The sequence below is a fragment of the Theobroma cacao genome, chromosome 9 (assembly GCF_000208745.1).
Source record: "Theobroma cacao cultivar B97-61/B2 chromosome 9, Criollo_cocoa_genome_V2, whole genome shotgun sequence".
Taxonomy (NCBI): domain Eukaryota; kingdom Viridiplantae; phylum Streptophyta; class Magnoliopsida; order Malvales; family Malvaceae; genus Theobroma; species Theobroma cacao.
Window position 1 is genome coordinate 3,354,144 of NC_030858.1, and position 25,853 is coordinate 3,379,996.

At 35.9% G+C, this 25,853-nt stretch overlaps 2 protein-coding genes and 1 long non-coding RNA gene across 3 annotated transcripts; 1 reads left to right on the forward strand and 2 right to left on the reverse strand.

The window, feature by feature from the left end:
* LOC18588180 (probable flavin-containing monooxygenase 1) lies at positions 3,517-6,474 on the forward strand. The gene is made up of 5 exons (XM_018127114.1): positions 3,517-3,972; positions 4,487-4,727; positions 5,316-5,494; positions 5,679-6,028; positions 6,132-6,474. Exons 1-5 carry the CDS (start codon positions 3,517-3,519, stop codon positions 6,472-6,474), a joined length of 1,569 nt encoding a protein of 522 aa, XP_017982603.1.
* Positions 9,502-11,641, reverse strand: LOC18588181 (vacuolar protein-sorting-associated protein 36). Its single transcript, XM_007012416.2, has 2 exons — positions 10,345-11,641; positions 9,502-9,801 (listed from the first exon to the last, which is right to left on the reverse strand). Exons 1-2 carry the CDS (start codon positions 11,541-11,543, stop codon positions 9,753-9,755), a joined length of 1,248 nt encoding a protein of 415 aa, XP_007012478.1. The 5' UTR covers positions 11,544-11,641; the 3' UTR covers positions 9,502-9,752.
* Positions 13,273-15,705, reverse strand: LOC108663204. The gene is made up of 3 exons (XR_001929226.1): positions 13,910-15,705; positions 13,668-13,787; positions 13,273-13,585 (listed from the first exon to the last, which is right to left on the reverse strand). It is a non-coding gene; the product is annotated as an uncharacterized LOC108663204 (long non-coding RNA).

Sequence of the window (25,853 nt, forward strand, 5' to 3'; positions counted from 1 at the left end):
ACTTTCTTACTAGTAGAAAAAACGACATAGCCTTATTAAAATTTATTTGATTGCTAAAAAGAAAATTTTATTGACTGAGGGATGGTCTTGGGGCTGGAATATCTACGAGAAAAGGGTACTCAATGCGGTAGTTGAGTGTGTTCCCAGTTTTTTCTCGTGGAAATTCCACGAAAGGAGACAAATTGTCTTTAAATTTGTGTTGCATTTGTGTACCCAAACATGGTTAAAAAATTACTACTATAATATTTCATTTTTTGAGCCAAAATGTCAAGACAATTATTAACATCTTTACTGTCCGTTTGAATACGATCAGTTTTATAGATTTTTGGTACCTTTTCGATACAAGGACATGCTTTTTTGGGTTCTTGCCTGGATTTTTCGTATACTAAAAGCTTTAATTTCTTCTACCAGAGATAAAAAGAAAACAAAAAAAAAAAAGAAGAGAGAGGCAAATATAACAAAAATTAGAGGAGAAAACATTTGATTTTTTTACATGTAATTATCAAGTTGGGTTAAGAATATGGAAATTCTATCAATCATTTCAATTTCTTTTTTAAAATATAACAACTGATTACATATGTATTTCTTGTATATTTATTAATGGTCTTTTTCGTGGGTTGAATATCTAAATTAGATGTTTACAAGCATCCTATGAGATAATGGTTATTTTTTTTCAAAAAGAAATTATTAAAGGCTTCTTGGAAATGGCTATGTAACAAGGAATTTAATAATTCGATTATGAATAATTTGGGATTTCCTTCTTCTTAAAAAAAATTGTGAGTTCTGTCTTAATTTTTTTAATTAGATATACATTTATTTAAATCTACTTGGGGAATGCAAATCTTCTGCCTCTACTTCCTGCTCCTTTCTCTGCCCCAGCATCAATCCATGCATGGCTGCCTATTTTTTTTTTTCAAAAAACAAATGGTTGCTCCTTGAGTTTAGACACAATAAATTTTTTTGTTTCTTTTCATAAATCTTATGGTATCGTCTTCCAAATTTATGTACGAATATAAAAAAATAAAAATTTAATTGTTAAGGCATCTTCTTAAAAAATAAAGGGTCATTCATACAATGTGACGTGATGCACTTGGAGAAGCACCAAAGGGGAGGGCGCTGCTAGGAAACTGCATTTTCACAAGTTGCATCCTTGAATTCGCACAGCTTTTTTGTTTATATTACAAGAAGAGAAGAAGGAACATCATTTTCTTGATGAATGGTGCAGGTGCTTGTGGTCTTAAATCACTCTCTCTCTCTCTCTCTACATATATATATAGTCATAGGCACAGCAGAAAATTTCCACAAATTCAAGGAAAAAAAGTGTGGAGACAGTATGACATATAGCTACCAAATTCCCTCACCAAGAAAGAGAGTAGAGCAATATCTTTTTCCACATAATAAACAAGGTTCTAGAGTGATCAGGGACAGCTAGTTCTAAACTCATGCATGGTATGAAATTGACACATTTGTTCACTTTAAGGCATTGATTATCATGTAGCTGGTTGTCAAGAAAATGACTTGTGATCTCGTCGGCCATACTACTTTTTTAAGTGTATTAAGGACAATGCATGTTTTGAATTGATCCATTGTCGAATACACCTTTTCCATGGAGTTTCTTATTTATTTCCGGGATGTTTCTGTTCTCAAAGCATGGGCCAAGTTACAGTATTCTATTGGGTAGGGAGGAAAGAAGGTTGGAAGAGAAACCCCAATGAGAAGGATTGGAAAGGAAATTTGTCATCCCTCTAAGTTATGCTTGGATCATGACAAATTGGTAGTTGAGAGCTTATCTTGATGCTAGTTACACTGCACACTCTTTATCTAAAAAGAAGACAAAAACTTAATCAAAATGTGACCCTCAATATTAAATGTTTTTCCCATTTATAGAAGAATTAAGATTAATTCATCAATAACGACAAATGAAAAATGAGGGAAATTAATTAATTCTGTCCTTAGTTATTTTTCCTCCCCTTAGTATCTTGTTGGAAAAGAAGCCCATCATTAATTAACTCCTTGGCATATCAAACTTCTCTATTTGGGACAAAGAACAGTACCTTAGCCTTACTAATCTTCTGTCAAAATTTCCCATCATCAGAGATAACAGCAATTGGTTGGAAAAATTGCCGGCCACCTCACTATTTCATTTTCTATCTCCTTTTCCATGAAAGTTCCGACTAAACACCCCTGTTGACCACCAAAACCGATTTTTTAAACACAATTATTTTACAAGTTTACCTTTCTAAATTTTCCTTCAAATTGGATATTAAATCCAGCAGGATTGGTAGGAAATTAAGGTATCCCAACATATATCAATATCCATAAGATGCCATCATAACTATGCCTTTCAAATGCAAACCTAACCTTTTCCTTTTGTTTTTTCTAACAATGAGGAAATTCTCTTTACATGACGATAAGTTTTGGCAGCTTAGAAGTAGAAACCTTCAATCTGAAGACCATATGAGCTTGAAAATTCAAGTTTAATCAGTAATTTACCCCTTGACTATATCGTTCCCATGCCTTTAATCAGCAATCTCTTAAGTCAAAGCAAAAGTTGGTTCTTCCAATTTATTTTTTAGCGGAGACGAATTCGTATATGCAATTGGTCTAATTATTAGAGTAGTTGACACGCGCAATGGAGCAATGGCCAAAGCCACAATGCAGTCAATAATCATATTTAAATATCAATATTATAATATGCATACTTATCTGATAAGGAACTTGGTTTTGCTACAGTTTTTCCGTTTTGTCAACTCCATGTACAATGATGAAGAAGAAAAATCCTGCACCTTTTTTTAATGAGTCAACCCATTAGTTAAGCAGATAGACAAGGCATTGTAAGATCTCTGACACAGTACAAGAGAAAGGAACCTGATTGTACGAATTAATTAAGTAGAACTTCGTCTCAAAGATGAAAACTTTATGCATTGACCTCAATCGAGAAACACGAACACATGGTATGAAGATCATGGTCAAATTTTATTTATATATGTAGCCATGGGAACGCAAAGAATTCAAAGCTGTCTTATGCTAACTAAGCCTTAAAGAAATTTTTATTTTACATGAATAATGCTGCCAAGTTCATCATTCATGAGTCACAAAGAGAGGAGAAAAAATAATTAAAGGAAGTCAAGATTAATTTATTAATTTTATCAAAATTATGTGTATATTAATCAATAACGAGACTTTTCCCCAAAAATAAAAAACATAAAACTAGCGATGAAAAATTTAACTAATTAATTCTGATTTGATGATATTTACCAAGTACGAGAAAGTATAGGAATGTAACAGTGACATTGGTAGCAGTTGACAAAGGAAATTAAGGGGCGGAAAACAAGGGACTACTGTTGAACCTAACAAAATTCACTTAAATTATTGAGTTACAACTTACAAGGAAATCCATCTGGTCATTCCTCATCTGCCTCTATAAATAGTCAACCAGACTCTCAGTTCCAACACACCAACACAATAAGATAAGCTAGTCCATTGCTGTAGTATCATATATTCGTATATACCAATATGGCTTGCGAGCAGGGCTACCTTAAATTATCCAGAGTTGGGATTATAGGGGCTGGTATTAGTGGAATTGCTGCTGCTAAACAGCTCTCCCGTCAAAATCCAATTGTTTTCGAGGCCACTGATTCAATAGGTGGCGTTTGGAAACATTGTTCATTTGCTTCCACCAAACTCCAAACCCCTCGATGTGACTTTGAGTTCTCGGATTATCCTTGGCCCCAAAGGGATAATTCGAGTTTCCCTTCTTACCTTGAGATCCTGGATTACTTACATAATTATGCTACGCACTTTGATGTGTTGAAGTTCATCAAGTTCAATTCCAGGGTGGTGGAGATTCGGTACATAGGTGACCGAGAAACAACCACCTTGGATGTGGCGCCTGGAGAGTTTGGATCTCTTTTGAGAGGCCATCCTGTCTGGGAGGTCGCTGTGGAAACTAATCCATCAAAAACTGTTGAGGTTGTTCTCTAGACATCATATCACTCATTTGCACCACTCGTAAACTTATATTTTTCATTTTCTTCTTCACTTTTCTTGATGATTTGGCATGCTTGTTTCACTTGGAAATCCTGCATGTTTCGACAGGGGCATGGGGCTGCTGTCTTTTCCTAGTATTGAATTATTTATTTATTTATCGTATGAACTTCCTGTCCAAGTGCATGTCGTCGCCATGTCCTTCAGTTGATGAGTTATTAAACACAAAAGTAATCTTTGTGGTTTTCATATCGCGATCGCTAGTAAGTCAATTAGTTTTTCCTGACATACGTGTTTTTTTAGTCACGGTCTGAAAGGTTTAAAATTCTTAGCCAGCCCTTAAAAAAAAAAAAAATCTTAGCTAGACCTGGTGGAAGTTGACCCGAGATTCTTTGTACCTATCTATGTACAACAAAACGTTTTTACATGTTATAATTAATGCTTGACACCATTTATTCTCTCGATCCTGTTCATAATTCTGGACTTGTTGGAACTGCAGATGTATGCTTTCGAATTACTGGTGGTATGCATTGGCAAATACGGGGATATACCGAGAATGCCAGTTTTCCCTCCCAACAAAGGCCAAGAAATTTTCAGTGGGAAGGTTATGCACACCCTCGAGTACTCTAAACTTGATAAAGAAGCCGCCCGTGAGTTGTTGAAAGGAAAGAAAGTTGCAGTTGTCGGTTATAAGAAATCAGCCATTGATTTGGCTACTGAGTGTGCAGAGGCAAACCAAGGTATATATATACATATACGTATGTATTGGAGTAAATATACAAGGTTAACTAGTTACATGCATATACCAACACTATATATAAAAAAAGAAAAGTATTTAGAAGTAGCCAAATAGGAGACAAACCCTAATTTGACTGACATCCAACATAAAGTCACATGCATGCTTCTCTATAGCAAGGTAAGCAGACTGGTCAACAAAGCCAAAGAATCATACTAAAATGTCAACTGAGGATTTGATTTCTGACATGCATGCTTCCTTAGCAAGGTAACTACACAAATTTTTTCCAGATAATTAGCCACTTAATTAAGCTTACTATCGTATCTTTCTTTTTTTAAAAAAAATTATGTTTAAAATTAAATCTCTACTTGAAAATCTTGAATTGTATGCTAATTTATTTTTCACAAAATTTAACGTATTTTATTGCTTAAAGCCTGCGATTTTTAGATACCCCGATTGCTTAATATATAGTCATAAAATGCATGCTAGCTAGATTGAGGTTTGGTTCTAGAATGCAACGTGATTTTGACTGCCTGGCTTTATTTTATCTTTGTATCTTGACGCTTTTGCTTCGCATGTTTTGTTAAAAAAGGACCTGATGGACAACCATGTACAATGGTGATAAGGACTTTACATTGGACCGTTCCAGCTTACTGGATTTGGGGTTTGCCCTTTTTCTTGTTTTATTCAACAAGGTCTTCTCAATTTCTCCATGAAAGGCCAAACCAAGGGCTGCTCAGGAATTTGCTTTGCCCTCTTTTGTCTCCCATGGTAACTTAACTTCCATTTCTTCATCTACCACTTAATTTTCTCTTTTCTTCCTTATTTCCATCATGTCTTAATCATTGCTACAATCTTGTATTATATCTAATTATTTACCATCTATAGCTGTTAATTACTTCCTTTTGTTACCGAGCAAAAAAAAAAAAAACATCTTTTTGTATTTTTTATGCAGCGAAATGCAGTTTCCAAGTTCATAGAGTCGTATTTGGTGTGGAAGCTTCCACTAGATAAGTATGGACTGAAACCAGATCACCCATTTGAGGAGGATTACGCCTCCTGCCAGATGGCTATCCTACCTGAAAATTTCTTTTCAGAGGCAGACAAGGGAAAGATATTGTTCAAAAGAGCATCGAAATGGTGGTTCTGGAATGGTGGGCTTGAATTTGAGGACAACACCAAAATAGAGGCTGATGTTGTACTTCTTGCTAGTGGTTATGATGGGAAAAAGAAGATCCAGGATCTTCTGCCTGAACCTTTCTCGAGTCTGATAGTAGACTCCACTGGGCTCATGCCCTTGTACAGGTATACTAAAATATTAGGAAAAGATCGATGGGATCACATATGTTGCTTTTCCAGAATAACTAAGATCTTTTGAGCTGATAAAGTATATATGTTACTTTTGCAGGGGCACAATCCATCCGCTGATTCCAAACATGGCATTCGTGGGGTACATTGAGAGTGTTTCGAACCTGCATACAGCAGAGATAAGATGCAAATGGCTGTCTAGACTGGCTGATGGTCTATTCAAGCTTCCCAGCATTGAGAAAATGCTTGACCAAACTACCAAAGAAATGGAGATCATGAAGAAAACAACTCGTTTCTACAAGAGACATTGCATTTCTACTTTCAGTATTAATCACAGCGATGAGATTTGTGAAGAGATGGGATGGAAATCCTGGAGGAAGAATAACTGGTTCCTGGAAGCTTTTGCTCCTTACAACAGTCAAGATTATGGAGAAGACAAATAAACTTGATAGATGTTGATTAGTATATTCCATCTTAGGCTGCAGCTAAAGAATAAAATAGTTTATCTATCATATATGTCCTGCAGTGACAATATAATTCCTCATCTACCTTCACGTATGATGTACTGAGTTTTAGTTAACAATGAAATTTAGAATAAAGGAATTAATCTTAATGCTACGTTGGTCGTCATGTGATTTTCTTTTATTATTAATGTGTAGAACTGCTGCACATGTTTGATTGAGGGTCTAATTAATACTATTATAATCCAAACTTATTATGAGAATATTAACTTTAAAATAAAGAAAATGACGAGGAATATCCTTCTTTAATAAGGGCATTTCAAAAATAATCATCAAAATAAATTTAACTGTTTTTAGTCATATTTAACCATGACTTGATAAAAATATCATTGAAACTATTTTAAATAAATTAAACTATTTATTATAATGTATCCACATTTGTGTTTTCAATTTCGCTCTCTCACCATCCCACTCTCTCTAATTTTATCGATTTCTCTTCGGCATTTTTCTGCTATGCTCACGATTTCTCTCTCTCGTACTTTTAGATTTCTTTTTAATGCGCTTTCAATACACCAAGTGATGGTTTTGATGTGCTTGGATGGGTGACAATTTAGAGAATTTGATTTTTAAATATTTTGGATAAAATAAAAATGGTAAAAATGATTACATATGTTTGAAATAACTTTTAATTGGATCAATTCGGAACTTAGACACCAATAAACTCAATAATTTAAAATTTATAAACTTAGGTTTTCAAAGAATTTTTTTTTCAATTTTTAGTTGAAATAGGTGTTTTAGATAAAAAAAATTTGTATTTTAATTTATGAAAACATGTTAGAAACACTTTAATTGATGCTAAATTGTCAAAAAAAAAAAACAAAAAGAAATGAAGAGAGTTGAAAGGATTTGAAGTTTTGATTTGTAAGTAACAATAACATTTTAGGCCTTAAAGTGTACAAAATATTTTTGAATATGACGTGTAATAATAATATTTTTTCAACATGGCGTGTAATAATAATATTTTTTCAACATGGCGTGTAATAATAATATATTTTTTTCATTATGGCGTGTAACAACTTTTTTTAATTATGACGTGTAACATATTTTTGTACATGACGTGTAACAATAGTATTTTTTTTAACATGACGTATAACAACTTAATTATGTCGTGTAATATATTTTTGTACTTGACGTGTAACAATATAACCATAACGTGTAATATATTTTTGTATACGACGTGTAACATCATGACGCGTAATTTCATTAAAGGTAAATTTATCCAACTTGATTAAAAATAGTTAAAATTATAAAGAGAATTATTTTTTAAAACATATAAGAGTTATTTTTAAAAATACCCCTTTAAAATATTAAGACTTCAACCAGCTAATATATATATATAAGTTTATTGTATTAATCATATCTACATTCACAAAGGCAAAAATGCTATTTAACTTTTTTCCTTTTAGTAATGTAAGGAAGTCCAAGGAGAAGGGAGCATACCAACCTTATACTTTAACTACCCTCTTGAAGAAGACCGGGTAACAAGGGACAACTATGGCGTACTCTATGACTTTGTAACATAGGGTTAGCTTAAAGTTCACGCGGAAATTAACATAGGGTTATACTTTGAATTGTCACACGGTGATAAATTTAAATTAATATTTATATAGTCATAGTCAGTTAATTAATTGAATTATATTTTTTTTAAAAAAAAAAATACGAGATAATTATAAAAAATATAAATTTTCTTCTTTTTTCTAAAAAAAATTCTTGACCAAATGATTAATTTTCATTTATAAGTTGCAGGTTTGGCAGGTGGGGCATCTTGACAATTTGATGTTCATAAAATAGAAAATATAAAAAAGATGGTGAATCTGCTGTCAGTTTTGGAAATTTGTGACTGAATACACTGAACCTTGGATTAATAAAATGGTAGTTACAAAAGAAGGGGAAAACAAAAAGCATACTGCAAGCGTTATTGGGGAAAACTGAAAATAATTGGGGTACATGATCATGATGAGGAATATTATCTCAACGTGCATGCCAGGAATTGAGATTTGATTGAAACCATGATGGAAGATCGGTTGAAGAACATAAAGATACTTTCACACTGGAGTCAAGGTCTTTCTGTTCTTCTTTCTTTTCTAGTGGGAGGGTGTCGTAGGAAGAGAAACTTTAATTTAATACAATGGGTTGAGTTAATGTAAACTGATGGTTACAAATCGTTGTCGTGATCGATTAATGAGGCAGAGTTGAAATTTGTGGTCAAATAAGCATGCATGAACTGATCTGGCAAATTGGGAATAGCAGCTTAATACTATGTATCCTGGCTTTGACGCTTGCCCTCCTGCATGGCTGCTTTTCGACAATTGGACCGCATGTAAAGCTTAGCTGCCTCTATCCCAATCCACCCCTTTTAGGACTCTTCTTCCTTTTTCTCTTCTAACAACTAGACTACACGAGCGGAGGAGAGCAGTTGTCCCTTTTCCATAAACTCTTTTTTTGTTGAAATTAATTGAGGTTTTATCTCAAATTTATGGGATGACAAAGACTTCACCATTTTTTGTACTACAATCTCAATAAAATTATTTAATACATATAATGCAGCTATTATTGTATATATATACCTGCTATGTAGCAAAAAATAAAATAAAAAAGTTAGAATCACTGTACAATTACTTATTAGTTACGATTATTGAATATTCATAATAGATTTTACTCTTTCTTAATTACTATTACTTTTTAATTCGTATTGGTTGTGAACTATTAAACTGCTATTTAAGTCATAATCATATGATTAAAATATATAAAAATAGCTTTTAAATTTGTGGTCCTATTCGAAAACAAAGTTTCATTTTTAAATAATAAACAGATAATTATAATTATTTGTAAATTTGATTTATTATCTTCACTATATTTGGCCAGCATGAATTGTACCATCTATATATAGAAATTTCAATCCTTTGCCTGCAATGAAGATATGGAATTAAAGGCATGCAGCTGTAAAACTAGAAGAAGAAATGAGAAAATACATAAAATTGTTGATATTGGAAAACTGGTAAGAGGAAAAAGCAGAGTTCTCTCGATACATTTATTATCCTCAATGGCCTGCCACCGTTCACATATTTGCAAGCCTTATTAGATATAACACTAGTAGTAAAATTAGAAAGTAGGGGAGAAAGGGACCGAAAATGAAAACAAAAGGGAACCAATGCCAAAGATTTGATTAAATAAAAACATAATCAATCCTTGTCAAGTGATCAAGCCAGCCACTCTCCATCCATTCCTTCAATTTCTCCAATGTCCATGCTGTTCATCACAACAATATAGGACATCAGAAGGAAAAAAAGGGTTAGTGAACTCATAAAATATGACCAACTTTCTATGGCAATGGAATTAATAAACTTTGTGTACACATTAGACTCCACAGAATTGAGAAAATCTTCTGGACTGGTCCAATTGACCCAAATTCTATAAGAAAGCCCATATCCCAAACTTAAATGGGCCTTTCTTGGGCTCTTTCAGCATTGAATTTGGGTAAAGACATTGGCATCTAATCGATCAAGTTTTATATTTGTGAAAAATAAAAAGATGAAGCTTTATATGGTTTAATAGAAAAAGAGGTAAATTGACCCTTTTCTAGATCAGAAATTGCAACTCAATTGGATTTCAAGTAACTCTAGTCTTCCATCGAATTCAACTGAGCTCTGATGGAATTTACCAAAATGCTGAGGACCAACATATTTTGACTTTTGCTAACAGTTAAGTTGCCATTGTATGGAAAGGCATGACATGAGAAACAGTCCTAATTGATTCTTTCTGAACTTTTTATTTTTTAAATTGGATTCTTACCAAGGTAAGGCAGGATCCTGGAAGTAGTCATCAGGGCAAAGATCATTGAAATGCTGCTGCAAGCAGCTGTCATTTGCATTCAACCAGGCAGGGAATTCCATGACTTGATCAAATGGTTGATACCCATCATCCTCAGCTTTCACTTCAGGCCCAAGTTCCATAGTCTTCAAGAACTTGAACCACCATGCTGATGTTACCAAATTCATTGTGTCATTCCACTCCATTTGATGCTGCTCTCCTAATGATCTGATCTCTGCCATTTCCTCATCATTTATCGCTTGATGCAGGCCTCCCCCACCGTAGGATTCAGCTAAATCAGCCATAGCTGTAGGCCCCACTTCATGTGATATTGCAGCTGAAGCAACTTCTTCAGTTACAACGGATAAAGTTGGGGAAGATGATGATGATGGAGATGAGGATGAGTAGATTGATGGGTTGTTGCTGTTATGATAAAGGGTGGTATCTATGTTGTTGAAATCATGAAAGTTTAGGTTTAGACCTAACGGTTGGTTTGGTAGAGTGAAGTTCAAAGTGTCTGTGGCAGATGGGAAAGGAATTGGAGAAGCAGGCCAAGAATATGGATTTGGGGGAGGAGGAGGAGGAAGAGGAGGGTAACGTTGAGAGCAAGATGAATAGGAAAAATTTTCTAAATTATATGTAGAGAAGTTGTTTGTGTTTGATGGGTATATTCTAGGATTTCTCCTTGACTTTTTCTTTGATTCTTGTTCAAAAGGTGGTGGAGATGAAAGATGAGAGGTCTCTGAAGATTGCTGTTGTTGTAGCCCTTGTTGTTGCTGCTGCTCATTGGCTTGCTTCATGGCAGCTCTGTGGAACTTGAGTGCAGTGACAATTTCTCTCCTGGCCTCTGCCATGTTAAGCAGCCTTTCTTGGTAAGGCCTGCTGGTGTGAAGTCTCCTCCGAACCTGCTTCTTCTGTTGTTGGGGTGGTTGGGGTTGCTGGGTCTGTGGTGTTTCACTAAAACCTTCACCAAATTTGGCCAAATTTTGGCCATTAAAACCGTCAGCATCAACAGAGCCAGGGTCTTTGGGGTTCATGGGGTCTTTGGTTCTGGAAGAGGTCAGTTGTTTAACAAGGCTACGGATATAAGCACCAGAGAGATGAGGCTCTTCTTTGAGTTTGCTAATTTTATCAATTTCCATTCCTTCTTTCGTTTCTTGCTTGGAAGATCGACCTTTCATATCTCACCCTTTCTTTTCTTTTTGAGGTACGAGTATTGTGTATGAGTCTCTCTCTCTCTCTCTCTCTCTCTCTTTCTTTCTTCTTTTTCAACTCAGGACAGTAGAAAGAGAAAGTCGGTTGGAAGAATCATGGGTTTTCCCTCAAATATTCTGAAAGACAAAGTACACAAAGCAGAGACAGGAGCAGAGGCTGATCCGGAGTAGACCGGAGGCCCTCAAGGGTTGTTATAAATACTAGCTGAGCAGTGTCTAGGGTTTTTAAATTTTTTGGATTTTTCCTTGTTTTGGCAATCAACATTTGTTACCGTTTTATTGCATGCTTTAAATGGGCGGTTACGACCTCTCGTTGACTAAACTGCCCCCTTCTTTCAACTACATTTACCAGAACCTTTCCCCCTCGAAGCTTTTAAATGAAAAGTGAAAACCATTATCGACTCATTCTCATCCAATTGTAAAATCATACCAAACAATACCCACATATTGGATACCCTTGTTGTTTTTGGATATCTTAACTCTAATTTTATTAATTATTTATATTAACATCTAAATATCTTAAACATTAATCATTAAATACTCGTACTCAGTAATTGTTATATTAAAATAAATTTAAAATCAATATTTATATATCTTATTAATGAAAATTAATTAAAATTAGTTTACAAGAGAATAAATTAAAGTTTAAAATCATATTTAGAATAATTAATGAATCTTAGTGATTAATATACTAATTAGAACGAATTTATAAACAAAATAAAATTTAATGTTAAAAATAATTATTTATAAATAAATTTGAATAGTAAATATTCTCAAAACCACTACTCAAAAGTTTTATTTGAATCTATAATAAATAGTAGTTTTACTACTCAAACTTTATCTTAATCATAATATAAAGTATTTTAATTTTACTTAATCAAATTAAATAATAAAAAATACCCCGATTACAAGATATCCATATACATCCTTACGGTCAAACTACAACAACCATGACCTTTTATTACAAAATTTTGCCAAGTCTACTTTTTTGCATACTGGTAAGAAAATGAAGTAAGATTACTTTCAAGTTTAAATCATTTGCATCCAATTAAACAGTTTGAACAGTAACTTAAATTATTTAAATTTACCAGACAAATTGAGTGGCTTGTATTGAGACAAATATAGCAGACAAACTTCACTGAATCTTTAGAGCAACTTCTGTAACTATATTCATGCTGGCATGATCAAAACCACTGAATAATACATTGCTTTCTTAAGCTTGTGGTACCTCCATTATTTTAAAAATGACATATACTACAAGCTAGTAAGATATATATATATATATATATTATTTGGCTGAAAAAAAAACAAAAATAAATTGTGATAATGAACTTAAATATATCAGAATGGGGGATTTGGTTGTTGGTCCTCATTATACCAAAGGGGACAGCCTCTGACTCGTATATAGGATTTAGAAAGATGAAAAAGAGAAGAAGCAAGGTCTCTTTGGTAATTGGATTCATTTTTTATGTTTTAGCTTTGTAATTTTCTTGATTTACTGGTCGTGAGTTACAAACGGAGGGCATTATAGGTAAAACAATGAATAGATGGGTTATTCTGGTATCTTGTCTGCATGTACGATGGGACCAGGCTAGGAGAAACGTCCGCAAAAGCCTGATAGAGAGACTGACAGAAGAATCTTCATTACTGTTGTAACCTTCTCTTTTATATATTTGAGAAAAGAAGAGAGAAATTCCAATATTTCTGTTTAAAACAAATTGTTGGACATGATCTGAGTCTGTTCATGAAACAGAGAACTTGGACCTTTTGGAAGGGCATTCTACAGCAAGTTAAAGACAGGAATGCTCCATACCATCCTCATTTTCTTTACCCCTTACAAAACTATTCCTCAATCTTGCTGCTGCCATTTTCACTAAACCATCTTTTTCTTTTTACTTCAATCTTCTTACTCCAATTGGAGGTGGCAGCAGAGCCAGAGGCATGGCTTCTGCGCCTTTTATCAGAGCTTTCAGGCACCAATAAAGCCCAGAGAAGAGATATTATTACTGCTGTCAAGCGTAGTAATAAACAAATCAGCTGCTGTATTTAAGAAAAATGTGAAACATTGACAGTTATGTGTAGACTTAACACCTCATTTTAAATTTGGAACTGACATATGACACTGTTTGTCCATCCACGTAAATTGTTGTCTATATAGGGAGCAAATTTAGCATGTTTCTGGTTAGAGAATTATGAAGCTTCAAAACCAATCTGGGAATAAAAAATGTTTGTCAAAAGATTATGCTATATGGACTACTGTCTTAATTCCCACTAACCTGAAATTGCACTATATTAAGATATCAGAAAAAATCATTCTGAATTCAAGTGCTTACCTCATCATTATGGCCTAGGGATGGAAGCAATCAAACCATCTGATCATCTGCGTACCTGATACCTTTCAAAACACCAGCTTTCTCGTTAGTAAATTTTCTTGTACAGAAATAATGCATGCTAATGATTGTTGGAAAGTCAGTGCTGTGTCAAAGCATAGCTAGCTAGCTACTTGTAAATTGAATTAACAATTTGTATAAGCTAAAAGCTTATGATCGAAAGCCTGTCTTTGCATAAGCTAACTGACTATAGATGCATTATTAGGTGCTCACTCCTGACTTTTTTATATGTCCAATCTTCCAGGATGGTTGAGCAAGCAGGAAATTATAACCTGATCATGCAATGTCTTAACCCCAAAGGTAAACTGGCAGAACTACAAACACAACAAAAATGGAAAGGAAAATAATTATATACGACGAAACATCCAGATGCAAAAAGATTTGTGTAACCATAGGCTTACTTACAAGTTACACCTGAACAGACAAAGTTAGCTAGGATAAAAATAAAATTTTAGAATAGGAACAGAATAAAATATGGAAGAATTAATAAGGAATATGGAGAGATATAATAGAAAGAAATAAACTATTAACTTAATAAGATGCATGAAAGAGAGAGAGAGAGAGAGAAGCACAGGCCTGATCGTGTGAAGTGGATAAAGATGCATATGCAAATATTATGACTTTAAGGAGGCTTTCTGTTTTTCTGATAAGAAAAACCAGCTTCCACCAATCCCTTCACGCGCGGAAATTGCAGCTCAGATGAAAAAGATTGCTTTCAACGAATCACGTTTACACAGCGCAACACCACCACCCCTGCCCACCATCCCATATGCTTCCATTTCTCTCTCTCTGCCTTTGGATTCCATTCACACCAGTGCTGCCCCTGTAAAATACTTATGTCTTTACCCTTTTATCCTTTTACAAGAAAACAGCTCTACTACCTATAGCACCCGCACAAGTTTGGGGATAAAAACAGTGAGGCTTTTCTCTTGAGCAGAAAAATTTATTCCCCAGTGTTTTTCTTCTTTCTTTTTGGGTCTCAGTTGATAGCTGTGACCATGCAGCAACCAGGTCTGCTACTCTTTGCTCTCTCTTTTATCTGTCTGTCCCTGCTACTACAGTAATTCTCGGGGCCCCTTTAATTAACTTCCTTAGTAAATGTATGCTAAGTCAATAATGCTTCGTTACTGTTTCTCATGCATTGCCATCTGTACCACAATTTCAGCCATTAACAGCTGTCTGGATTTCTCTTTGTAGTGGGTAATTCCCTTTCATGAAAAATTGAGCATCTGAAACTAACTGTAACCAGCTAGGGAATTTTTAATGGGGTTGAATTTAGAAGATGGTAATTTTCACCCATCACGTCAAAAACCAATCACCTCTTTTTCATTAAATTAAATCCACTAGTATTTGTTTTGCTTTCAAGAATCTAAAATTTTTCAGATTCAAAAGAAAACATTAGTACTCCGCAGATATTAATAAATTCACATGCATTTCAATTATATGAATTTGGCCAAATATGTGAAACTTCTATTGCTATTAAAATGCACAATAAAGTGAAGGTAGCTAGGACTGGCATGGAGAAATTGGTGAGCAGCAGACTGTGGAGTCCCAACTGGTACTTTGAATTCTTGATATGTGGATAAACTCGGAAGGCTGCTGGATTGGCATTTTAGGAGGTGATTCCATGAGCATATATATATTTTTTTCTCTAACCCTTGATTATCCAATTGCCCTGAGAATGGGGTGGGACCGCATGTAAGGACTGACGGACATGATGTGACCGGTCATAATCAACGGCTATTTCCCACTGGGGGTGGGGTTGGGTGGGGGGAGCATTCCCAACAAAGGGTGCCACGTGGTTGGGGCTTTGAGGCTCCAATCAGAGGGAGGTTGCCACGTGGGAATGCACGGAAAGGGACAACAACTTGGCAGCTGGCCAGCGCCGAAAAAGCCTGCACCCATCCCTCCCCCTCTCAGTCAATTCCCCGTTTCACTATCCTGTTCACTACTGTTTTTGTGGTGTTGTTGTAAAGTTAATGCGTTTACATCCAACTCCTTCAAAAATCCGAAAAAGAAAGCTAGTTATTCATTTTCTTGATCCTGAACATATTGCCATAGAAAGAAAAACCCAAGTATGCAATTTTTATGTAAAACAAGGGGAAAAACAGAATTCCTATAAACAACAAATGAATGCAAACCTCACAAGTCATGACAACCACCATACTTGACCCACTACAATTCCAAAACCGTTTTGTTTGAAAAAGTCTGTTTGCCTATCTTCAGATGGGATTGAAATTTGATGATTGCCTGAACCATTATCCTATTCATTTTGGAGTTCTATCTCATTTTTTCTGTCGGGTTCTTAAGTTATTTATAGCTCCTTCCACGAATTGAATTCTACTTGCGGACCATACAGGATCCTGGTAAAAAATACACTGGACAATGCCATTAGGAATGCCTTAAAATCGATTTCCAATTTGAATTTGACTTTCTGGTTAAGGCATATCCTGCCCCATCTCTCTCCCCCCACGCGTGCTGGTTTTTCAGTGTTATTTAATAATCCCAGCTATCTCTTTCGACTTAATATTGTGGTAAAATATTGAAATCTGTCACTCATTGAATTTAGAAGCAGGGGTGGGGGCGTCCGTCCTCTCAGATGATTCAGCCCCTCACGCTGTTTTTCCTCTCCATTTACCCTCCAAAGTGTATGGTCACTTTCCGCCATAAGTGGGGGTGGGAGGTGGTGGCGGTGGCGGTGGGACCATTCAATTTTTCAATCTGCCACCAACAACACTACGCACAACTCGTTTGCTTTCTAAAACCCTAAGAGAGAGTAGCATCAAAGTTTTTGGACCTCTTTATAGCTTTGGTTATGGTTTTGAATGACAACTTGCAGCCAATAAAAACCCAGCATTACCAATCCAATTCTATGCCAAGGCACTGTCTCCTCTTCTCTGAATAAGGGATTACTACAAGAGAAGAGGTAGTCCACGATCTCATTTAATCTTATCATTAATTTATTTTTCACACTTCATTCTTATTTTGTTTTGTCATTGTTTGAGATGTAATATTGGAAGGATATGTAAAGAGAAAATTGTGATAAATAATCCTCCTCATAAGGTCATTTCAGAAATAGCCACATATATAAAGTTATGTGTTTTTATTCAAAAACAAGTATGAGTAGACCAAAATGTCCTTAAAAACATCCTAACAAATTAATCTCCTGATATCTCCCCCCACTATAGACAACTAAAAATAAATGCTCAGTTATTTCAGCTCACTCAACTCTCTCTCTCTCTCAGCTCTTTAAATTGTATCAACTCTGTCAACTCTCTGTTGAGCACCATCATCATCAGCTCTCTCAACTCTTTAAACTGTATCAGCTCTGTCAACTCCTTGTTGAGTACTATCGTTATCATGCTGTGGTCTATCTTTCGACATCTGGCCATATTGTCATCGATAAATAGATCTTAGAGCAGAAATGACATCAAGGTATGTTATTGAGTTTATTGCTACAACACATTAATATGTGAAACTTTTTGTGTAAATTAGAATATGGATTAGAAACATTGCCCAAAGTTATTACACGTCATGCATCTCTAATGCGCATGATGTGTAAAAAATATATTGAAATAATAACAAGTGTTAGCACATGGCGTGTAACATTTTTATTGAACATGGCGTGTAACATGTTGTGAACATGACGTGTAACAATTTTTGAACTTGCGTGTAACATTTTTGAACATGGCGTGTAACATTTTTTGAATATGGTGTGTAACATTTTTTGAATGTGGCATGTAACAATATGACTGATAAATTTTAAAACACGGCATGTAATGTGTAAAATGACTGATAAATTTTTTATTTTCAAAATTTCATGGGGGTTCCAATTGTGTGACTTGTGAGAAGACACGGTGGTCAGTGAGTTGATGGCATTTACAAGGGTGATGAGTCACAAATGCGAGGGGTTAGGAGTGATTTGTTGTTTACGGGCTTGATGAAGCTAGTTGAAGATGTTGCTGGGGTAAACTTAGAAAATCACGATATTGAATTACATGCATTGATTAGTACACCTGAGAGCTATCACGCCTAATTATCAAGGATGATAAGGGTGTTGCATTAATTCTACTAGAACAGAGGAATGTTCCGACTGTGTATGTCACTATTAAGGAGTGCCAAATAAATGTTATGTCACATCAAGAAGTTGTATAACATGGTAATCAGCTCAATCAAAATGAGATTTACAGTGCTTCACAATACCGTAACATTCGGTTCATAACCCACAACAATGGCAATTGACGTATGCACAAGAGTTTGTGTAGCCCGGTAGACACATGACATTCACATAACAGTTGGCTGCACAATTTCAATCAGCATGTGCATCGAACCAATTACTTGCTTCTGTCCAACAAATGCAACGATAAAGTGAAACTGTAGAATGAGTAATGTCATTTTCAAATAAGACTACGACACTTGAGGATAACACTACGACGTTGAAAGGTGACACTGTGATGCTCGAGGATAATACTGCAAATGATGAGGGAAATGAGGATTTGTTCCTTGCTGGTGAAGACAGATTTAATGACAATTCAAATGACAGGCATGATGACAATTTAGACGATGATTGGTTTTATGATAGTGACATTCCAATTTGCGATTATGTTGAAGGCGAAACGGAACCTATTGGAGGTGTTGATGTAGGAGATGTTTAGTGTAATGACCCCATATATAATAACCTCATTGCTAGTGAGAACGAGATTCGTTTGGCTAAGACACTGCTCGATGACAGTTATCAGGAAAAAGGGATTACAAGGATATCTCGTAAGTGGCTAAGTCTAGGTGCAGAAAGGTTATCCTTTCAAACAATTACCACTGAGGAGTCGACATGTATTAATGATCACTTATACAAAGGAAAAATGTTTTCCTTGAAGGCCGAGTTGAAACGAGATTTAAATATGTTAGCTCTAAAATAGCAAGTTGAGATAAGAGTAAAAAGGTCATGTAAAGGTCGTTTTGAGGTTGGTTGTAAGGACAAGGCATGCAAGTTCGATGAGCATGCAATGAAGTCACCTGAAAGAGAATATTGGCAAGTTCGGACGTTTCACAAAGTACACATGTGTGCTGTCGATGGTTTGCAAAGGCGATTTTGAATTGCTACTGCGAAGATAATTGGTGAACTTATGTCACACAAGCTTTAGGCTAATGGAGTAGCATTGAGACCTAAGGACATAATTGGTGAAATAAAGGTTCAGTGGGGATTGGAATGCTTGAATGGTAAGGCCTGGCAAGCGAAAGAGTATGCGGAGAGGCTTGTGGTTGATCCCCTGGAGGAGTCATTTCAACTACTACCCTTGTATTTTTATATGTTGTAACGAGAAAATCCCAGCACAATCACTGCAGTGGCTAATGATGAGGCACAAAAATTCAATATTGTTTCTGGTCATACGAGGCTTGTATCCGGTGGTTTAGGGATGTAATGCGTCCTACGGTTGCAATTGATGCGACACATTTGAAAAACAAGTTCAAGGGTGTTCTGTTTATTGCTGTGTGCAAAGATGCGAACGAGTACGTATATCTAATTGCATTTGGAATAGGCCATGTTGAGGACGAAAACTCATGGATGTGGTTTCTTAGCAAGTTGCGTGATGTAGCTAGCTGTCCTAAAAACACTATGTTCATTTCTGATTAGCATCTCGACATTAAGAAAGCAACCTAAAATGCATTCCCAGAAGCGCACCATGTTTTATGCAATTACCACTTGAAGAAAAACTTTAAAACAAGTTCAAACACGATAATGCTTCTATGATTTTCACTCTTGCTAGAGATTGCTCTAAGGTTTTCAATTTCAACAGACATATAAACCCGCTCAAGCAGATTCACGCGAAACCCACTCTGACCTTATGAGAATAGGCCCTGAGAGATGGGCACATGCATTTTCACCGACAAGGTGATACCAACTCATAACATCCAACATTGCAAAATGTGTTACCTCATGCTTGAAACATGCAAGACAAATACCAATCACTATTTTGATTGAGTTCATCAACGACATGTTCCAACATTAGTTCCATGATCAGTTTGAAGAGGCTATCAAGGTGACCACGCCCCTTAGCTTTTGGGTTGTTAGGTAGTTAAGCAAACGATTTAATGATGCATATCACTTTGTAGTTAAACCTATCAATCGAGTGGAGTTCAAAGTTAAAAACGGGAAGATGAACGAACTTGTAAACCTGTCTAGGAAGACGTGTTCATGTTATGAGTTCCAAACAGATTTACTGTCATACAGCCATGCCATTGCGGCAATAAGGTTAGGATATCTTTATTTCTTATTTGAACCCTAATTAACATAGCATTTACATTGTGCTTGAACATTGAGTTCATTGTATTTTTCAATAAATGCAAATGTGAAGCCGTTGAATTCTGCACTGATTACTGCAAGACAACCGTTTTGGTGGAGAGTTATGCATGGTCCATTCACCCGGTAGGGCATCTAGTCATGTGAAACAAATTGTCGTTTTACCACCACCTTGGTGAGGCCAAGCGGCAAGACCTTGAAGGAAAAAGATTCCATCGGCTGGTGAAGGCAGTCGAGCACAGAGATGTTTGCAATGCAAGAGGTACGGGCATAATAGATAGAATTACCCATCCCCATTTGCAGTTCCATCCACAAATTCGGCATCATCTTCAAGTCAATCGGTGCCTCCACGAGTGTGAAGACCAAAAACGTGTTCAACTTGCAGACAAATTGATCACACACTCAACACTTGTCCAATACGAAAAACAATGTTTGAAAACGTACGGTGTCTTGTAGATGAAGACAATTTGTCGACCTAACTAAATGTGTGACCCATGTGCACTACCTTTCTTGCAATTTCCTTTTGCAGTTCTTACATTCATTCATATTTTATGTTTATTAGTTAATAATGAACTAAGAAAAAATGTTGTCATTATATCCATGGGCGGACCCACTTTGGAAAGAGTGGTATAAATATATTATGAGTCTTTATTTTTTTATTTATTTTATAGATATATTATTTAATTATTTGAATTTTGTATATAGTTTTGATCAGTGAATAAAAAATTATCATATTGTTTGTTACTGAACCTAATAATTTGCTATGTAATATCATATATTATTTAATTGATGTCGATGAGTATAATTTTTAACAAGTTTTATAATTAATTTTAGATAAATACGTCATGGAAAGATATCGTATAAAAAATGATCTCATCAGACTCAAATTTCGAGCAACAATAACAAATAACATTCTTTTCAGAAAACTACGTCGTTTTGGACCCTTTTTCTCTTTCTTATTTTTTTCATTCTCTCCATAAAAGTACGTCGTTTTAAGAAGAAGGTTTCAAAGGGTTTTTATGGTTATGATTTTTGAAAGTATAAAAAAGTTCCAAAACAACATAGTTTTAGGAAAAGAAAAACAAAAATAAGAAAGAAAAAGAAAGAAGAAATGTAGAAAAGAAATTCAAGTAAGGCATTATTAAATGTAAGAGTTTAGGTGTGAGGGTCAAGACATTGGTTTATTTGTTAGAAGTCTTGGGTTCAAACCTCAGTAAGTGCATCTTCTGAAAAATAAATTACCACGTGTCATTGCCTTTAGAAGTGCTCTAAGGAACATAGTCCCTTTCAGCATGAACTGATGCAAAGGTCCTATCCCCTCTTACAGTTGCCTCGACTACTACATCAACCTGAAGAACATGGTCTCTTTCAGCCTCAACTAAGTGAAGGTCCCCTTTCTCTCTCGCAGATATATCAACAACTGCATCAGCCTGAGGAACATAGTCTCCTTATCCGCTCTTACAGTTGCCTCGACTACTACATCGGCCTGAAGAACATGGTCTCTTTCAGCCTCAACTGAGTGAAGGTCCCCTTCCCCTCTCGCAGATATACCAACAACTGCATCGGCCTGAGGAACATAGTTTCCTTCAGCATCAACTGATTGAAGGGTCACATCCCCTACCACAGCATCATCGAGAACGTCATCGACATGAGTTGCATTTGCTCTGTCAGCACCAACAACGTCATAGTGAATGTGAACACCAGGTTCATCATGCTGCCCATCATCAGCATCATCGTGGTGCTCACCATCACAGTGAGATGAAGCACCGCCCTACAGAACGAGACAAAAGAAAAAATCTGTTAACTCATAAAAAACCATAAACCATAAACCGAGAATAAAAAATAGAGCTACACTCGCTAAACGTAAACTACCAATATGAGAGCGAAAATAGAATAATGTACTTGTGATTTTAGGCAGTTTAGAATCTGACCAACAATACAGTCCTCAAATGTTTGCATTGCGAAAATCAATGACTGAATTGAAGCTTTCAGCTCTCATATGTCTTTTTTATGCTTACGCATGATCCGTCACAGCTGACGTTTAGTGACTACACCGTCATTGACTTTTGTCGAATGGGTCAACTGTAATAACATATATTACTATGTTATTCAATAATCATATATGGAATTATTGAATATAAACTGTTAGAACTTTAATATCCTTATCGACAGCTCGTTAGCACCATGTGACTGAGTAGGATCGGTCGATGGTTGATGAGTTGTCGTCGCCTCCGTCAATTTCAATAACAAAAATTACTGTGTTATTCAATAAACATATGTGAAAATATTGAACACAAATCGTTAGAATCGTTCTTACCGGTGACTCGTTAGTATTATGCAGTTGAGCAAGACCGATCAGTGGTTGAGGAGCTGTCATCGCCTCTATCAACTGCAATAACAGAAATTACTGTATTATTCGATAAACATTTGTGAAAATATTGAACACAAACTGTTAGAACCATTCTTATCGGCAGCTCGTTAGCACTGTGCGTTTGAACAGAACCTTTAAGTGGTTGAGGAGCTGTCGTCGCATGGGTCAACTGTAAATACAGATATTACTGTGTTATTCGATAATCACATATGGAATTGTTGAACACAAATCGTTAAAACTGTCTTTACCGGCTATTCATTAACATTGCCTAGGTCGTCCCCTTCCTCTATCAACTCAGGACACTACAACTTATCGTCTCTATAAGTGACGATGCACTAGTCTTCAGGTTTCTCCTCTTTTCCCTTACACCTAAACCTCGGTCTGTTCGATCCTCCATGTGCCCTATTGGCACGTACTGGTGCCCCTCAAATAAAAGGACATCGATGCCCACCAAATACTTTTGTGTGGCCTCATTCAAGGTGGACTCCAAGGTTTCAAATGCCCATAACTGAAAAATAGGTATTTTGATTAAATTTTATGATAATTATTATACAAATTCACAGCACAAATTGGTAGCTATTCACTCACATGTTGAGATGACTCCAACTTCTCAATCGCTTTGTAGAAGTCTTTTGACTTCTAATTGCATTGCCATTTGCACATACATGGGTAGACGTTGTCCTTCGGAGTAGAATGGACAACTATTTTTTGAAAGGCAGGAATCACCTCTATGCCCAAAACTGCAAGTCAAATATAACCATTATTGAATCACAAATGATAAAAGAGTGCAACCATAAATTATTATGTCAAAAGGAAACTAAAAAATGTTCTGTGACAATTTATATCACCCATGCGAATACATAAATGTTGTAGCATAAACGATTATCCTTCTGCAAGTTTAAGGTAGGCACTTCGAACCCCTTCAATAGGTAGTCTTTGGTCAGCCTTCAAACATAGTGACCTCAGGAAAATACATTCCAAGCGTCGATGTCCTCCACCAATGACAAGAGCCAAGGCGTCATCTGTCTACGGTAGTCTTGACCAAATAAAATGTTATTTGCGATCAATATAAGCTCCATCTTGGTCGAGTCTCCTAGTCGTTGAAAGTTGCCTCTTCGAAACATATCAAGCAACGCCGGTAGCTTAACGCTCTGCTGCCCATTCCAATATCTCGCATGAATTTCATCGAGGACAACCTTATACAATCATGTGAATACATTGGGCATTTGCTAAACTTAAGTCCGGTGATAAGGCAGAACTCCTGTTTTGATATATGCGCCTTGTTCTTGCCAATGGCAAACCATAACTCATGGTCCATTGACTCTATCTCAGTGATTCGACGAATCACTATGTTCTGCAGGAGACCAATGCAAAAGTAGCCTTGTGGATATATGTCTAGTAGTAATCCGAAGCACGTACGCTTGACTATATCGTACTCCCTTTTCTCTTGTAGAGTCTTATTGATGCAATGCAATTGCAACCACTTACAGTAGGTGTTAATAGAGACCTTGAACTCCCACTTCTCCCTCAACACAACAAGCAAACTGTCAAGATCATCATACTGTCTTAACTGCATTTGTAAAACATGGCACACATGCACTTGTGAGTTAACCCATAATGTGCAACATGATATACTGAAGAAAGAAATAAATGTTATTGCACACTATGCATACCAAGTAAAATGTTGTTACACGCTAAGCATACCAAGTCAAATGTTGTTAAACGCCAACGTTAAGCCATGTCGTGACACGCTAATCACAATAATTGTTGTATCGTTATAGGAATTGCCCTAAAATACCCAATGTGGTGACACGCTAACCATGCCATGTTATGACATGCCAATCACTATAATTACTGACTCATTACACGAACTGCCCTAAATTACCCAATGTGGTGACACACTTAAAACCTCAGAAAATAAGTTAAAAATCCCAAAAACTAGTTAACCCACTACACGTCAGATCAAATGTTGTAGTTCGTGTTACACGATATGCAAATGCAGACCCCTTTCAAAACTTTGGTACGACCATAAACCATGTCATAAAAAAAAATGTTATAGTTCTCTCTCTCCATAATTTACAAAAAAAATCATAAAACCAGGAAGAAAATAGTTAAAACATAACAAATGCAAAAACATAAACATATCACAGCAACCCAAACAAAAATGAACTAACAAAAGAAAGTTTTAATTTGAGACTGACTGACCTCTTCGCTGATAACTGACATTGTTGCTGTGATGTCGTTAGGCTTGCAAAGAACAAAGTCGAATATTCTAGTCCCTTTAGGAATGAGGAATGAATCAAACTTTCTTAGTTCCTTCACATAGACGTTTACGAATTCTGAAAAATATATAATAAAATGCAATGGCCTTATAATATTCATTCAGTGGAAGTTCCAAGTGTTTCCTTATTATTTGTCTACATTTTTTTCCTATTTCAAACTATGGTGTCACATATTCAAACCATGGCATGTCACATATATGCTCACCATGGCGTGTCACAGATTCTCACCATGCCATGTCACACGATGTCAACATGTTGTGTCATAGATTCTTACCATATCGTGTCACACATTCCCATTATGGCTTGTCACAACCGTGTCACATATTCTCATCGTGCCGTCTCATACATTCTCACCCTGCCGTGTCATAGATTCCCTCCATGACGTGTCACAAACTCTAAACCCTACCATGTTATAGCCGTGTCACATATGCTCACCATGCCATCTCACATATTCTTACTATGGCATGTCACATATTCATACCATGTCATGTCACATTCTTACACTAGCGTGTCATATATTCTCACCATGTCTTCTCACATATTCCTTCCAAGTCGTGTCACATATTCTCACTCTGTCGTGTCAAATATTTCCTCCATGGCATGTCACAAACTCTAAACCCTGTCGTGTCACAATCTTGTCACATATTCTCACCATGATGTGTCATACATTCCCACTATGCCGTGTCATACATTCCCACTATGTTTGTCACACATTCTCACCATGGCGTTTCACAAATTCTAAAACCTACCGTGACACAATCGTGTCACATATGGCCTGCTGTAGCATGACCATTTCGTGCTTTCAATTCACATCTTCCTCCTTTTGATTCACCACCGTATCAGGGATTATTGATTTCACATCATTCTCGAAGCTTTGGATTCATCACGATCGGTTCCTCGTTCAATTTAATATCACCCTTCTCGTACTACTTGAAC

Coding starts and splice junctions, on each gene's coding strand:
- LOC18588180 (XM_018127114.1), top strand. CDS start 3,517: ATGGCTTGCGAGCAGGGCTACCTTAAATTATCCAGAGTTGGGATTATA. Junction 4,728..5,315: donor GTGTGCAGAGGCAAACCAAG/GTATATATATAC, acceptor TTGTTAAAAAAG/GACCTGATGGACAACCATGT. Junction 5,495..5,678: donor GCCCTCTTTTGTCTCCCATG/GTAACTTAACTT, acceptor TTTTTTATGCAG/CGAAATGCAGTTTCCAAGTT.
- LOC18588181 (XM_007012416.2), bottom strand. CDS start 11,543: ATGAAAGGTCGATCTTCCAAGCAAGAAACGAAAGAAGGAATGGAAATT. Junction 9,802..10,344: donor CAGGATCCTGCCTTACCTTG/GTAAGAATCCAA, acceptor TGTGATGAACAG/CATGGACATTGGAGAAATTG.